The sequence below is a fragment of the Lithobates pipiens genome, unplaced genomic scaffold, assembly GCF_037356315.1.
Source record: "Lithobates pipiens isolate NorthernLeopardFrog02 unplaced genomic scaffold, aLitPip1_a1.2 Scaffold_30, whole genome shotgun sequence".
Classification (NCBI taxonomy): Eukaryota; Metazoa; Chordata; class Amphibia; order Anura; family Ranidae; genus Lithobates; species Lithobates pipiens.
The window spans coordinates 107,989,390-108,004,404 of NW_027507791.1; the positions used below are offsets into that span (position 1 = coordinate 107,989,390).

Consider the following 15,015-nt stretch of genomic DNA (forward strand, 5'->3'; position numbering starts at 1 on the left):
GGTAGTGGGCCGCGGACCAGGGGTTGATGACCCCTGGTATATAGAACGCACTAAACGCACTCTTAAAAAGAGAATTGGTGAGCATATACAGAATATCTTGAAAGGGTATCGGCATCATAGTGTTTCAAACCATTATGGGTGTGTCCATGCTAGGGATCCCTCCTCACTTCAATTTTGGGGTGTGGAGAAGGTGCTTCCCTCCTGGAGGGATTCAAATAGGGTGAGGGACCTCTCCAGAAGGGAGACAAATGGATTTATACTTTACATACTTTGTCTCTCGGACTTTACAATAATTGTTTTTTTAGTGATTACTAAACTAGGATATAATGTCTCAGATGGGTATGAGTTTAATTGTATATACTTTTACAATTTTATATTTTATTTAACAATTTTTTTACAACGGGGTTTGTTATTTTATATATATTTGAAACATGTATAATGTCTATATTAAACATGTTTGGTAAGATTGAGGTTATTCCCCCTCCTCCAAATCACCCTTGTCCCTGTCTTGTTTGCACCGCCTGTATACTGCTGTTCTGAGTATATAGGGCCTGGGGGCCTCACGTATTTCCTTTTTTTAATATGGGTACGGGGTTCCCCTTAATATGCGTACAAGACCCAAAGGGGCTGGTAATGGGCAGGGAGGGCTACCCATGCCATTTTTCTCAATGATTTTCAACCATATTGCAGGAACCAGATATAACATTAAAACCTCAAGCAGTTTTAAATGACGTTATTTCCTTTAAATGTCATTTTGTGCAGGGACTGGTATAAACACGGGAAACACATGGCACTTCACAGGCATACTACAGACACCCCCCAGGCACGATATTTAAAGGAATATATATAGTTTTTTTTTTCACTTTGATCGTCATTAAAATCAGTGCTCCCGCCAAAACAGGCATTTTTAAAAACATTTTAGGCATTGACCCATGTCCCCTGGGGCAGGAGCCAGGTCCCCAAACCCTTTTTAGGACAGCATCTTGCATATTAGCCATTAAAATTAGCAATTTTAAACTTTCGAGTCCCATAGACTTCAATGGGGTTCTAAAGTTCGTACGAATTTGGGGTCCGTTCGAAAGTTCTGGTGCGAACCGAACCGGGGGTGTTCGGCTCATCCCTACTGACAAGTGATAAGTAGGGTCAGAAGAGCAAGGGAGTGTGTTTGTGTGTGGGGTGGGGGGAAGGGGAAAGCAGGTAACTAAGTCTGCAGTCTCCCCATAGCTGATACACATCTCTCAAGCTGGCCCTGGGTAGCAATGGCCAATTGCCCATGCCAATTCTGATACTTCTCTCCAACATGTAAAAATCAATTTTTTTTTGCTAAAAAATTAAACATTTTTTAGCAGAGACCCTAGAAAATAAAATGGCGGTCGTTGCAACTCTTTATCTCGCACGGTATTTGAGCAGCAATTTTTTAAACACATTTTTTTTGCATTTAAAAAAGAACTAAAGAGTTGTGGAATGACGGCAAACTTCAGTACTTGAAAATCTCCATAGGCAACATTTTGAAAATGTTTACAGATAACATGTTTAGAGTTACAGAGGAGGTCTAGTGCTAGAATTACTGCTCTCGCTCTAACGTTTGCGTGATACCTCACATGTGTGGTTTTAACGCCGTTTACATATGTGGGCGAGACTTACACATGCATTCGCTTCTGCGAGGGAGTACACTGGGACAGGAGCACTTTCATTTTTTCTTTTTTATTATTAATTTTACTTACATTTTTCTATTTTTATGCTTTCTTTTTACATGTTTTTTTTATTTTTTATTTTTATCATTTTTATTCCTTTTACAAGAAATGTAACCATCCCTTGTAATAGGAATATGGCATGACAGGTCCTATTTACAGAGAGACATGGGGTCAATAAGTGCCCACATCTCATCTCTAGGCTGGGAAGCCTGAAATAAAATAAAAAACAAACAAAAAAAAAAAATCTTCCCAGATGAGGCAGTGGCATTTTTTCAAATGCAGAGGCCGGGCGTGACATCATAACATCACGTCCAACCTCTGAACAATCATAAAAACTCCAGGGATTGTACACACTAATCTGTAATGTTGAGCTATATATCTTGATCTGTAATGTTGAGCTATATACCCTGATCTGTAATGTTAAGCTATGTACCCTGATCTGTAATGCTGAGCTATATACCCTGACCTGTGAGGCTGAGCTGTATCCTCTGTCCTGTGATGTTGGTGCTGTATACTCCTGTCCTGTGATACTGAGCTGTATACTCCTGGCACTATGGGTGGAAGCAAGTGGAATACAGAGGACGGAGTGGGTGGATTCTATAAGGGGTGTGGCTTATAAGTGGGAGTGGTCAAAAGGAAGGGCGAGGTCTGGCACCCCCCATCCTAAAACTTCACCAGCCACCACTGGATCTTGTGCCACTCTTCTTTACAGATCTTCTCTAAATCCTTAACTATTTCAGTACTGGGCACTTTCACCTCCTTCCTGCCCAGGCCAATTTTCAGCTTTCAGTGTTGTCGCACTTTGACTGACAATTGTGTGGTCATGTAACACTGTACCCATATTACATTTTTATAATTTTCTTTCCCACATATAGAGCTTCCTTTTGGTGGTATTTGATCACCACTGTTTTTTTTTTTTGCTAAACAAATTGAAAAAAAAAATAATTTGAAAAACGTTGTTTCTGTTACAAATTTTTGTAGATACATTTTCTCCTTCACTGAGGGGCACTGATGAGGCTACACTGACAGGCACTTATGAGGTGACACTGATGAGGTAGCACTGATGATGAGGTACTAATATGCAGCACCAATAGGCAGCACTGATATGCAGCACTGATGGGCACTGATAGGTGGCACTGATATGCAGAACCGATGGGCACTGGTGGCAGATGGCACTGTTGACCACTGATAGATGGCACTGATAGACAGCACTGACGAGGAGGAACTGACAGGCATTACTGATGGGCACCAATTGGCATCCCTGATGGGCACTGCTTGGCATCCCTGATGGACACAGATTGGCATCCCTGGTGGGCACTTATGGGTACTGCTGATGGATCTGCACTGAATATCAATGCCCTAATTATCTCCCCCTTGTAAGGAGAACCACTGATCGTCTTTCCTCTACTAGCGCCCTGTCCGCGCGAAAGAGGAAAAGGCGATAACTGTAATTTTCTGGTTAAGATATTATTGGACATAGCTGATCACATGGTAAGGAGCCTACATCATAGGCTCTTTACCAAGATCAGAGATGTGGGGGTACGCACGCAAGCAGCTTACCCTGCTGGACATCATATGATGCCCAGTTAGGATAATGAAACCACCGTCCAGCCGTCATTCTGCTATAGGCCAGGTGTGATATGATTAGCGATACTAAAAATCTCATTTTTTTTAGCTAGAAAATAACAAACATGTTATACTTGGATTTGCCCATAGCAGCTTAGACACTCCTACAATATCACCAAATCTAGATGGGGTTCAGGTAAGTATTAGAGAGGCTGAGGGGGGCTGCTGCATACAGAAGGCTTTTTATCTTAATGCATTCTTAACCTTCTGCCTTTATAATCGCTTTAAGGTTTCTTGGCTGTCACTTGGCAACTCAAAGTTTTAGCTCCTGCCATAAATGTTCCATAGGATTAAGGTCTGGAGACTGGCTAGGCCACTCCATGACCCTAATGTACTTCTTCCTGAGCCACTCCTTTATTGCCTTGGCGGTATGTTTTGGGTCATTGTCATGCTGGAAGATCAGTCCACGACCCATCTTCAGTGTTCTGGATGAGGGAAGAAGGTTGTCATCCAAGATTTTACAATACATGGCTCCATCCATTGGTCCCTCAATGCGGCAAAGTCGGCCTGTACCTTTAGCAGAGAAACAGCCACAATGCATAATGTTTCCACCTCCATGCTTGACTGTAAGGATAATGTACTTAGGGTCATAGTCAGTATTTCTCTTCCACCAAACACGGCAAACCGAGTTAATGCTAAACAGCAAAATTTTGGTCTCATCTGACCTCAGCACTTTCTCACAATCCATCTCTGAATCATTTAGATGTTCATTGGCAAACTTCAGACAGGCCTGAACATGTGCTTTCTTGAGAAGGGGGACCTTGTGGGCTCTGCGGGATTTCAATCCATGGCCACGTATTGCGTTACCAATGGTTTATTTGGAGACTGTGGTCCCAACTGCCCTGAGATCATTTACAAGCTCCTCCCATGCAGTTCTGAGCTGATCCCTCACTTTTTTCATGATCTACCTTATCCCATAAGGCAAAATCTTGCATGGAGCTCCAGATCGAGAGCAACTGATGTTTTTTTGTTTTTCTTCCAGTTATCTTCATCACATCAAGCTTCTTGCTGATGGTCTTGTAGCCCATTGCAGCCTTGTGCAGGTCTACAGTCTTGTCCCTAATGTTCTTTGACAGCTGCTTGGTCTTGCCCATGATGGTGAGGTTTGAATGGAAGAAAGGGATTCTGTGGACAGGTGTCTTTTATACACATAACGAGTTGTTGGTAGGGGCACCTTCTTAGATTGACAGGACTAATCTGTGTACCACATGAGCACAAACTATAGCCAGTCAGTCAGAGCCAGAATTATTGTTGGTTGGTAGGGGATTAAATACTTATTTTACTCACTGAACTGCAACTCAATTTATAACATGCGTTTTTTTCTGGATTCATGGTTGATATTCTGTCACTATGATTTAAAATACACCTATAATAACAATTATAGACCCTTAATTTCTTTGTCAGTGAGCAAACTTACAAAATCTGCATGGTATCAAATAATAATTTTCACCACTATATATACTGCCCGTGTGGATTATTGTATATAGCAGTGGTTCCCAACCTTTTTGGCACCGGGGACCGGCTTCATGGAAGAAAATTGTGCCAAGGCCCGGCGAGGGACTGGGGGTGATGTACGCACACACGTGGGGGGGGGGTAAGCGAATTTTGCCGGCAATTTATCGGGCAATAGCTGGTGTTCGGCTGTTGGTACTTCAGTCATCATGGCACCATGGTTGGTATGGTGTAAGAATGATTGAAGCGCATTATTTCTTATATTACATTGTAATATAAATGAAATAGTTCAACTCATCATAATGCAGAATCAGTGGGAGCCCTGAGTGTGTCACTTTCCAAGTCGCCTGCCACAAGATGAGAAATGCCACTTGTCACGCTGCCTGCCACCAGTTGAGGAATGCCATTTACCACATCACCTGCCTGTGCGACCAGATGAGGAATGCCACTTGCCACATCACTTGCCTGTGCCATCAGATGAGGAATGCCACTTGCCACGCTTGCCTGCCACCAGATGAGGAATGCCACTTACCACGCTGCCTGCCACCAGTTGAGGAATGCCACTTGCCACATCACCTGCCTGTCACCAGTTGAGGAATGCCACTTGCCATGTCACCTGCCTGTGCCACCAGATGAGGAATGCCACTTGCCACGCTGCCTGCCACCAGTTGAGGAATGCCACTTGCCACGCTGCCTGTCACCAGTTGAGGAATGCCACTTGCCACATCACCTGCCTGTCACCAGTTGAGGAATGCCACTTGCCACATCACCCGTCAGTGCCACCAGATGAGGATTGTCACTGCATTGGTGACACTGGTTCAGTGGTCTTTCTTAAATGAGGGCAGGAGAGCAGAGATGCGGGGCGGGCAGTGAGAGATGATGTCATCTCTCTGCTCCCCGCCGCACCTCCGACATTTTGTATGCTGTGAGGGCAGAAGAGCGGTGATGCTAGGCGGGCAGGGAGAGATGATGTCATCTCTCTGCTCCCCACCGCACCGCTGACATTCCGCACGTTGTGAGGGCAGAAGAGCGGGGATGCTAGGCGGGCGGAGAGAGATGTCATCTCTGCTCGCCAGCCCGCTTCTCTTATTTGCCTGCCCGCTTTCCTCAATCCACCGGTGTCTTACAGTCTGCTGCGGCCCGGCTGCAAAGACGCTACGGCCCGGTAGTGGGCCGCGGACCAGGGGTTGATGACCCCTGGTATATAGAACGCACTAAACGCACTCTTAAAAAGAGAATTGGTGAGCATATACAGAATATCTTGAAAGGGTATCGGCATCATAGTGTTTCAAACCATTATGGGTGTGTCCATGCTAGGGATCCCTCCTCACTTCAATTTTGGGGTGTGGAGAAGGTGCTTCCCTCCTGGAGGGATTCAAATAGGGTGAGGGACCTCTCCAGAAGGGAGACAAATGGATTTATACTTTACATACTTTGTCTCTCGGACTTTACAATAATTGTTTTTTTAGTGATTACTAAACTAGGATATAATGTCTCAGATGGGTATGAGTTTAATTGTATATACTTTTACAATTTTATATTTTATTTAACAATTTTTTTACAACGGGGTTTGTTATTTTATATATATTTGAAACATGTATAATGTCTATATTAAACATGTTTGGTAAGATTGAGGTTATTCCCCCTCCTCCAAATCACCCTTGGACCATGGTATTTGCTTGGCATTGAGATTAAGAGGGTATAAAGGTTTAAGGGTACAGGTGAATAGTGTAGTCCAAGAAAAATCAGGACTTAACCTTACAGTGCCTTGAAAAAGTATTCATAACCTTTTTCCACATTTTGCCATGTTACAACCAAAAATGTAATTGTGTTATATTGGGGTTTTATGTGATAGACCAACACAAAGTGGCACATATTTATGAAGTGGAAGGAAAATGATAAATGGTTTTCATATTTTTTTACAAATAAAAATCTGAAAAGTGTGGTGTGCATTTGTATTCGGCCTCCTTGAGTCAATACTTTATAGAATCACCTTTTGCTGCAATTACAGCAGTTTTTTTGGGTATGTCTCTTCCATTCTTTTTTGAAAAATAGCTCAAGCTTTGTCACAGTGTGACTGTGAACAGCAATTTTCAAGTCTTGCCACAGAATCTCAATTGGATTTAGGTCTGGACTTTGACTGGTCCATTCTAACACATGAATATGCTTTGATATAAAACAGGGATCTGCAATTAGCAGACCTCCAGCTGTTGCAAAACTACAAGTCCCATCATGGCTCTGCCTCTGGGTGTCATGCTTGTGGCTGTCAGAGTCTTGCTATGCCTCATGGGATTTGTAGTTCTGCAACAGCTGGAGGTCCGCTAATTGCATATCCCTGATATAAATCATTCCATTGTAGCTCTGTCTGTATGTTCAGGGTTGTTGTGAAAGGTGAACCTCCTCCCCAGTCTCCTTTTGCAGACTCTAACAGGTTTTCTTCTAATATTGCCCTGGATTTGGCTCCATCCATCTTCCCACCAACTCCGACCAGCTTCCCTGTCCCTGCTGAAGAAAAGCATCCCCACAACATGATGCTGCCACCACCATGTTTTACGGTGGTGTGTTTTAGGGTAATGTGCAGTGTTAGTTTTATGCCACACATATTATTTTGCTTTTAGTCCAAAAAGTTAAATTTTGGGCTCATCTGACCAAAGCACCTTCTTCCACATGTTTGCTGTGCTCCCACATGGCTTCTCACAAACTGCAAACTTGGCTGCTCTCCTTGCCCGACCTGTCAGTTTAGGTAGAAAGCCATGTCTTAGCAGGTTTGCAGTTGTGCTATTCTCTTTCCATTTTTTGGATGATGGAGTTAAGAGTGCTCTGTGAAATGGTAAAAGCTTGGGATATTTTTTTATAACCTAACACTGCTTCAAACTTCTCCACAACCTTGTTCCTGACCTGTCTGGTGTGTTTCTTGGAATTTATGATGCTGTTTGTTCACTACGGTTCTCTAACAAACCTCTGAGGGCTTCACATAACAGCTGTATTTATACAGAGATTAAACTACAAACAGCTGGACTCTATTTACTAATTAGCTGACTTCTGAATGCAATTGATTCCACTAGATTTTAGTTAGGGATATCAGAGTAAAGGGAGCTAAATACAAATGCATGCCACACTTTTCACATATTTGTTTATAAAAAACAAAAATGAAAACCACTGATTATTTTTCTTCCACTTTACAATTATGTGCCACTTTGTGTTCTATCACATAAAATCCGCATAAAATACATTTAAGTTTTTGGTTGTAACATGACAAAATGTGGAAAACGTCAATGGGTATGAATACTTTTTCAACACATTATTTATTACCTGCTAGAGACAACACTAACTCATTTAAGCAGCTACTATCAATTATTTGGTAAAGTGCTAGAAGTCTTGACATTTTATTCACCTTAATTCAATCTAAAATGGCACTCTAGGGTTTAAGGGCACAGACAGCTAATATCCGGTCATGTGCTCTCTGTGGCTTACTATCCTATCATTCAATGGTGAGTGAAGTGGCTGATGAATGGTTAAGGTTGAGGAGGAGGATGGAAAAGCCGGGTTGCTGAGCCATGTAGCCCCCCCCCTGTGAAGAAGGTGGATATGAAAAAATGTGTCGGCGTGTAGTTATGCAGCAACTGTATGTGGCATCAGGACAGGACCATCCCGATCAGCTGGAGGTTGTGAGACCACTATAGAGTGATACCTGATGCAATCTTCGTGTTATGGGCTAATTTGTGAGTGATTTTCTTTTAATAAAAAGTGGGTAATTTGAAATATTACACCATTGGAGGCATTTCTCTCTTTTATTTCTGCATGTATTTACTAACTTGAGAGCTGGTTAAAGGAGCTGGAGGCTGTGTTTTGAACTTCCGAAGTGGGATTTTATCATCATTAGGAGCTATTTACATTCATGATAATGAATGGCATGATTTATGATTCATTATAATGAATGGCAATTAGGTCTGGTGAGTAAAATTCTGAAGGGAGTGGGTTCCGCACTTTAACTCTGGTGGTGAATTTATGGTGTATGGTCTTCAATGAGAAGAGTCAAAGCACAATTTAACATTAACATTTATTATCTTGTTACAATGGCACCTAAAAATGAGTGGGATATATGGCTAGTCCATTGGGTCAGAGCATTTCCAGAACTGCAGTTCTTGTGGGATGCTCCCAGTTTGCAGTGGTCAGGACCTACCAGAAATGCTCCAAGGAAGGAAAACCAATGAACAGGCTTCAGTGTTATAGCCGGCCAAGGCTTATTGATATACATAGGGAGGGAAGACTGGCCTGTGTAGTCCAATCCAACAGACAAGCTCCTGTAGCTTAAGTTGCTGGATAAGTTAATGCTGGTTCAGACAGAAAGGTGTCAGAACACACGGTGCATCACAGCTTGTTGCATATGGAGCTGCATAGCCACATACCAGTCAGGGTGCCCATGCTGACCTGTAGCCACAGCCAAATGCACCCACAATGGGAATGTGAGCATCAGAACTGGACTGTAAAGCAATAGAGAAAAGTGGCCTGTTGTGATGAATAATGCTTTCTTTTACATCATGTAGATGGATGGGTTCGTATCCGTTGCTTATCTTAGGAAAAGATTTCACCAGGATGCAGTATGGAAAGAAGGCAAGCCGATGGGGGCAGCGTGATGCTTTGGGCAATGTTCTGCTGGGAAACCTTGGGTCCTGCTATTCATGTGGATAGTATTTGGAGTTCATGCCTGAATGGGTCAGAGCTGGTTTGGCGACAAAAGGTGGACCTACTAAATATTAAGTGGGTGGTCATAATGTTATGGCTGTTTGGTGTATACGGAATCAGTAGTTAGCTGATGAGTAACATCCATAAATACTTCCACTATCTCAGGCAATGTGGTGCAAGATTCAAATTCAAAATTTCTATATCTGCTATATGTACTTAAAATAACTTATGCAGTACTAGAAATTGCAAAGTTTGTACTTAAAGCTGTGGGATGTTCATTGATGGCAAAATACAGTTCACTGCTTTGTCAGCATCTAACAATATTGAAAAAAAATATTGTTTATTTCAGAGTGTAATGTTTGAATTAGCCTAACTTATACAGTATTTCACAAAAGTGAGTACAACCCACACATTTTTGTAAATGTTTTATTATATCTTTTCACGTGACAACACTGAAGAAATGACACTTTGCTGCAATGTAAATTAGTGACTGTACAGTTTGTATAACAGTGTAAATTTACTGTCCCCTCAAGGAGTACAAAGACAAGTGTGTCTTGCCTACAGTCTAGCATGGTGGTGGGAGTGTCATGGTCTGAGGCTGCATGAGTGCTGCCTTTACTGGGAGGCTACAGTTCATTGAGGGAACCATGAATGCCAACATCTACTGTGACATACTGAAGCAGAGTATGATCCTCTCCCTTCGGAGACTGGGCCGCAAAGGCCAACATGATAACGACCCCAAACACACCTCAAAGACAACCTGCCTTGCTAAACAAGATGAGGGTAAAGGTGATGGACTGGCCAAGCAGGTCTCCAGACCAAACCATCTCTAACATCCACCAGCTCCGTGGTTTTGTCATGGAGGAGTGGAAGAGGACTCCAGTGGCAACCTGTGAATCGCTGGTGAACTCCATACCAAAGAGGGTTAAGGCAGTGCTGGAAAATACTGGTGGCCACACAAAATATTGACACTTTGGGCCCAGTTTGGGCATTTTCACTTAAGGGTGTACTCACTTTTGTTGCAAGCGGTTTAGATATTAATGGCTGTCTGTTGAGTTATTTTGAAGGGACAGCAAATTTACACTGTTATACGAGCTGTACACTCACTACATTACATTGTAGCAAAGGGTCATTTCTTCAGTGTTGTCACATGAAAATATATAATAAAATATTTACAAAAATGTGAGGGGTGTACTCACTTTTGTGAGATACTGTAAATATTCGGTTGTCTCAAATAGGGGAACATTTAATTTCATAATGAGGAGCCTATGAACACACAAACAATTGTAAATCGCTGACTTACTGAAATTGGGCCTGAGGCAAAATACAATCTCTGCCTCACTAATCGATACCCATGACCTTAACCATTATGTATTTTCTGACTGTTGCTATCACTGTCTGTAGGGACATCAAAGTGGGAAGCTTTCCAAAACCTTTTTTACAATTATCATTGGCTTATTAAGCCTCAATTAAACTCATTCACATATAAGTGTATGCAGGCTCCTTTCAATTAAATGTACCCTTATGTACACCAATGAACACTTTATGGATGCTAACAGCTTGACTTTTGTGGCAGAAGCAGAAGGAAATATAAAACTTTTACTAACACCCGCCTGAAGAATTACAATCAAGGACTGACACGTTCAGTATACCACACTTTGGCAGCTACAGTAAGTTAAGATGATGTCCCTGTTAGGAAGTTGCTATTCCACACAACACGTAGAAAATCATAATTTTACTGTTAAGGGGTCAGAGAAAGAATGTGGTATGGGACATGCTATGCTCCCATCCTCCAGGACTGGAGAGATATTAAAAACTGCAATATTTCCAATAAATGTGCAAAAATGTAAACAAATACTTTTTTTATTTAATTGATTTATTATGTTTAATAATGTATCTGTGTTTGACATTTAAACTATTAAATGCATAGCACTATACATGGAAAAAAAAAGAAAAAACAGAAGCCTGAAGGTGGCAGTGTTCTTCTGCAGGTTTAAAACTTAAATTTTTTGTCAGTGGAGCCTCCAGCCTGCATGTGATCATTACTGTATGTTAAAGCTGATTTACTGATCAAATAATGGAGAACTACTCTGATCAGTTCCTGGTCGTCAGTGGGGACCCCAGCTGTCATTGTCTCTGACCACGTCAAGTGTTGTCGTCTAGCTCTCAGGTGGAAAAATGTTTATTAACCTGTGCTGGGTAATGTCAATATACAGATTGTGGGTGGACAACGATTAAAAAATACAAAACAAAAAGGCACATTTAGAAAAGCAAAGTGGTGTGCTTTACACACATGAGTAAAAAGAGAAGGGATGAATGATAGAGTTCTAAATCACAGTGTTTGCTCTGCAGGCCTTGGTGTGGGACAACCTAGTGGTTTACAGTTGAGTGCAGACATCAATATCCACTCTGGTATAAATACGCCCCTATACTTTTATTAACCTCCCTGGCGGTATTTCCAACTGTGGCTCGGGGTTAAATTTCAGTACCATTAGCGGTAACCCTGAGCCACACTCTGGATTGCATTGCAAAATCCTGGTGCAGTATTCTTACCTTGTCACCAGGATCCTGCAATGTCCCCCTGCTGTGTCTGCGGGCTGTGTCTTCCACCTGATGCTCTGTGTGCCGGGCTCCGTTCCCTGAGTGTCGTGCCGCATGGGGGAGGAGCCCAGAGTAAATTAAAAAAGTACACAAAACATAACATGTACACTGTAATCGTACAGATTACATTACTGTATGAAATAATTTCACATTCCTTTTGTCCCTAGTGCTTTGTCCAGTGCCCTCCATGCAGTTTTATATTATATATACTGTTCTTTCTGCCTGGAAACTTGAGATTGTCCATGGCAACCAAAAAGTGTTCCTTTACGTCAAAAGCGGTTTTAGACCAGCTAGAAAACAGCGATAGTAAATTAGGACACTTGCAAAGTTGAGCGATAATGAATTGTGAGGAAATTAATTTTATTATTATTATTATTATTATTATTATTATTATATTTTTTTTTTTATTATTTATAGTCATTTATTATATTATAATTCATGATTTCATGTTTCAAACTTTATAATACCAGGAATGTCCACTAGACTCTTGTTTGGACAGATTTAAGTGTGTTATTACTAACAATTACAGGCCTACAATATAAAACGCCAAATTTCTATGCAAAACAATGCATCACTTTGAGATGCAAAAATCACACATAATCATACCGCCAGGGTGGCTACAGAAAAATAAAGAATGAAATTGGTGTCCAACTGATCCATTTGGCATTTTGTCATGCAATGGTGTCCCCAATGTCGATTAGAACTCGTGGTATTTGGTTAATATTGAATTTAAATAAAGGCAATAATAAAGGCATCTAATTTTTTCATACAATATTTGCACAGCACTGTATTATACTCTTTTACTTTTACATTACATGGTGATCTAAAAATAGACGATGACAGATGTTGGGCTAGGTACTCTCAAGTGAAAAAGTCACAATCTCCATGCAGAAAAAAAAATCTTGGATAAAGGCAAGAGACGGAGAACAACATACCCATCTTGAAAGGTCACTAGGCTATTAAAGTAAAAAGAAAATCATAAAGCAAATGTTAATTTGATAATTCTGCAGAGCATTTTAAGATCACAGAGTGAAGAAATCACTATTCTTTAAAATGAAATCATTGTTCCTTGCAACAATTTAAAGTCAGATGCAGCAAGAGAATGCATGTAACTAATAAAAAACAACATAAGATTAATTTACAAAAGAAACAAAATGAATCCCATTTGATACAACTATCCATTTCCTGGGAGTGCCAACATGCATAAATGTGGTAGTGTATTCCGGTGCACATAAGCCTCAGTCCTGTAATGTGAGGAGTGGGGAAGAAGATCTGTGAAGTGGCTTGCTCTTTCAAATATAATATTAGTATAGCCTGATTTTCTTAAAAAAATAATTAATAAATAACTAGACTGTCTTTGAACATGTAACTTATCATTAATTATTTGAAAAAGCCTGAAAGTCATGAAATAGGCACTACTAAGATGAAAAAAAAATAAAAAAAATGAAGGCAAAACTTTTTTTGGTAACTTTAAAATGTTAGATTTTCCACCACTTTCTATTCTACTTATAATAGTCAGCAGTAAAAAAAAAAAAAAAAAAAAACACATTTTTTTATTTTTTTTTAAATATGGTGTCAATTTAGTATGTTCTCATTCCTCTATCTGGGGTGATCCTATGACTGGACAACTAAACTACAAAAACGCTTGTTGGAAAGACCGCAGAAAGACAGTCACTATAAAGGATCACAGAGCTTATTATAAATAAGTACAATACTTTATTCAAGAAATATCAACAATTTAAGAAATATGACATTTTAACATATAGACAAACCACCACCTTAAACAAAAAAGAATTGACAACGTTGTCATGTGTGGGATATCCCTAAACACACCACACACACTTATTTTTTTAGTAAGCTCTGTGATCCTTTATAGTGGCAGTCTTTTTGCAGTCTTTCCCGTGAACGTTTTTTTGTAAAAATACAACACTCTGACATACAGTAGGCTCTATCAACTAAAAACCTTTGCCTAAATATGCACTTCAAAAGTCATATACAAAGATTTTCCTAGGTGAATTACCATGTGCGTTTCTCAATAATAAGTAAATCAGCTTTTATTGAACTGTCTTTTGACATTTGCTGTGGCCTGACATTTTTTTCTGCTTTCTCTGGAATGTGTTTGAATAGATTGCTTAGTGGATAAAGATTTGTAGTGTACACCAAAAATCTTGTAAGATTAGCTTATAACCCCTACTGTCAATAATACAGCTTTTCGATAAACATTTACTATATTCTAGCTTATACAGTACTATACAGTACTGTACATAAGCAAAAGAAGAGAACTTTGTTTACAAGCAGAAACACATTTGTTGATAAGGAAATAAGCACTACAAACACGAAAAATGGATTGTTGTCACATATATTAGAATAGGCATAATAGAAAACACAAAAAAATATATATATGCTGTGCATAAATGCATATCATACGTTAAAAAAATCCTGCATTCTTAAATTTGGCTACTACAGTTAATGTGCATTGACCAAAATTTTGTTCATTGCATTGTTGCACTAAATAGGCCTAACTGTGTTTACTTCTGCAGGTAATAACAACGCATGAAAGCATTTTTTAATGCAACAGAAACTTGCTAAAAATATATATATTTTACATATTTACCATACCTCCTCTTTTCATGGGAAAAATAGTTCTTAAGTTGATCACTTCTTTTTTCTTGCAATACTTTTTGCTAACTATATAAATCTGTGAATAATGGTGGAAGGAAAGCTTGTGGCTAAATGTATATGGTTCTTTGACTGCCACTTCAAAAACTAATATATACAGTATCTATATATATATATATATATATATATATATATTGTTGGACATGTTAAAGCAAGTCATTTTTTTGCCTTTGCTGATATGATCCTGAAACATCATGAAAAAAATAAGCTGACTGTTACACTGTGTCCTTGAAACCAATATGATTAATTAATCCACTATGTGCAACCCATAGAAAAC

The 15,015-nt window shown here is 40.0% G+C and overlaps 1 protein-coding gene across 8 annotated transcripts in view; it reads right to left on the reverse strand.

Annotated features, from left to right (window-relative positions):
• Positions 1 to 15,015, reverse strand: part of RYR3 (ryanodine receptor 3) — a 1,008,486-nt gene that overhangs the window by 776,885 nt on the left and 216,586 nt on the right. For 4 of the 8 annotated variants that reach the window (XM_077464739.1, XM_077464738.1, XM_077464736.1 and 1 more), the window contains exon 4: positions 12,995 to 13,015. The exons of the other annotated variants lie outside the window; for them this stretch is intronic. In XM_077464739.1, the coding sequence (XP_077320865.1) occupies positions 12,995 to 13,015 (21 nt within the window). The remainder of the gene's footprint in view (positions 1 to 12,994; positions 13,016 to 15,015) is intronic. 8 annotated transcript variants of the gene reach the window in all.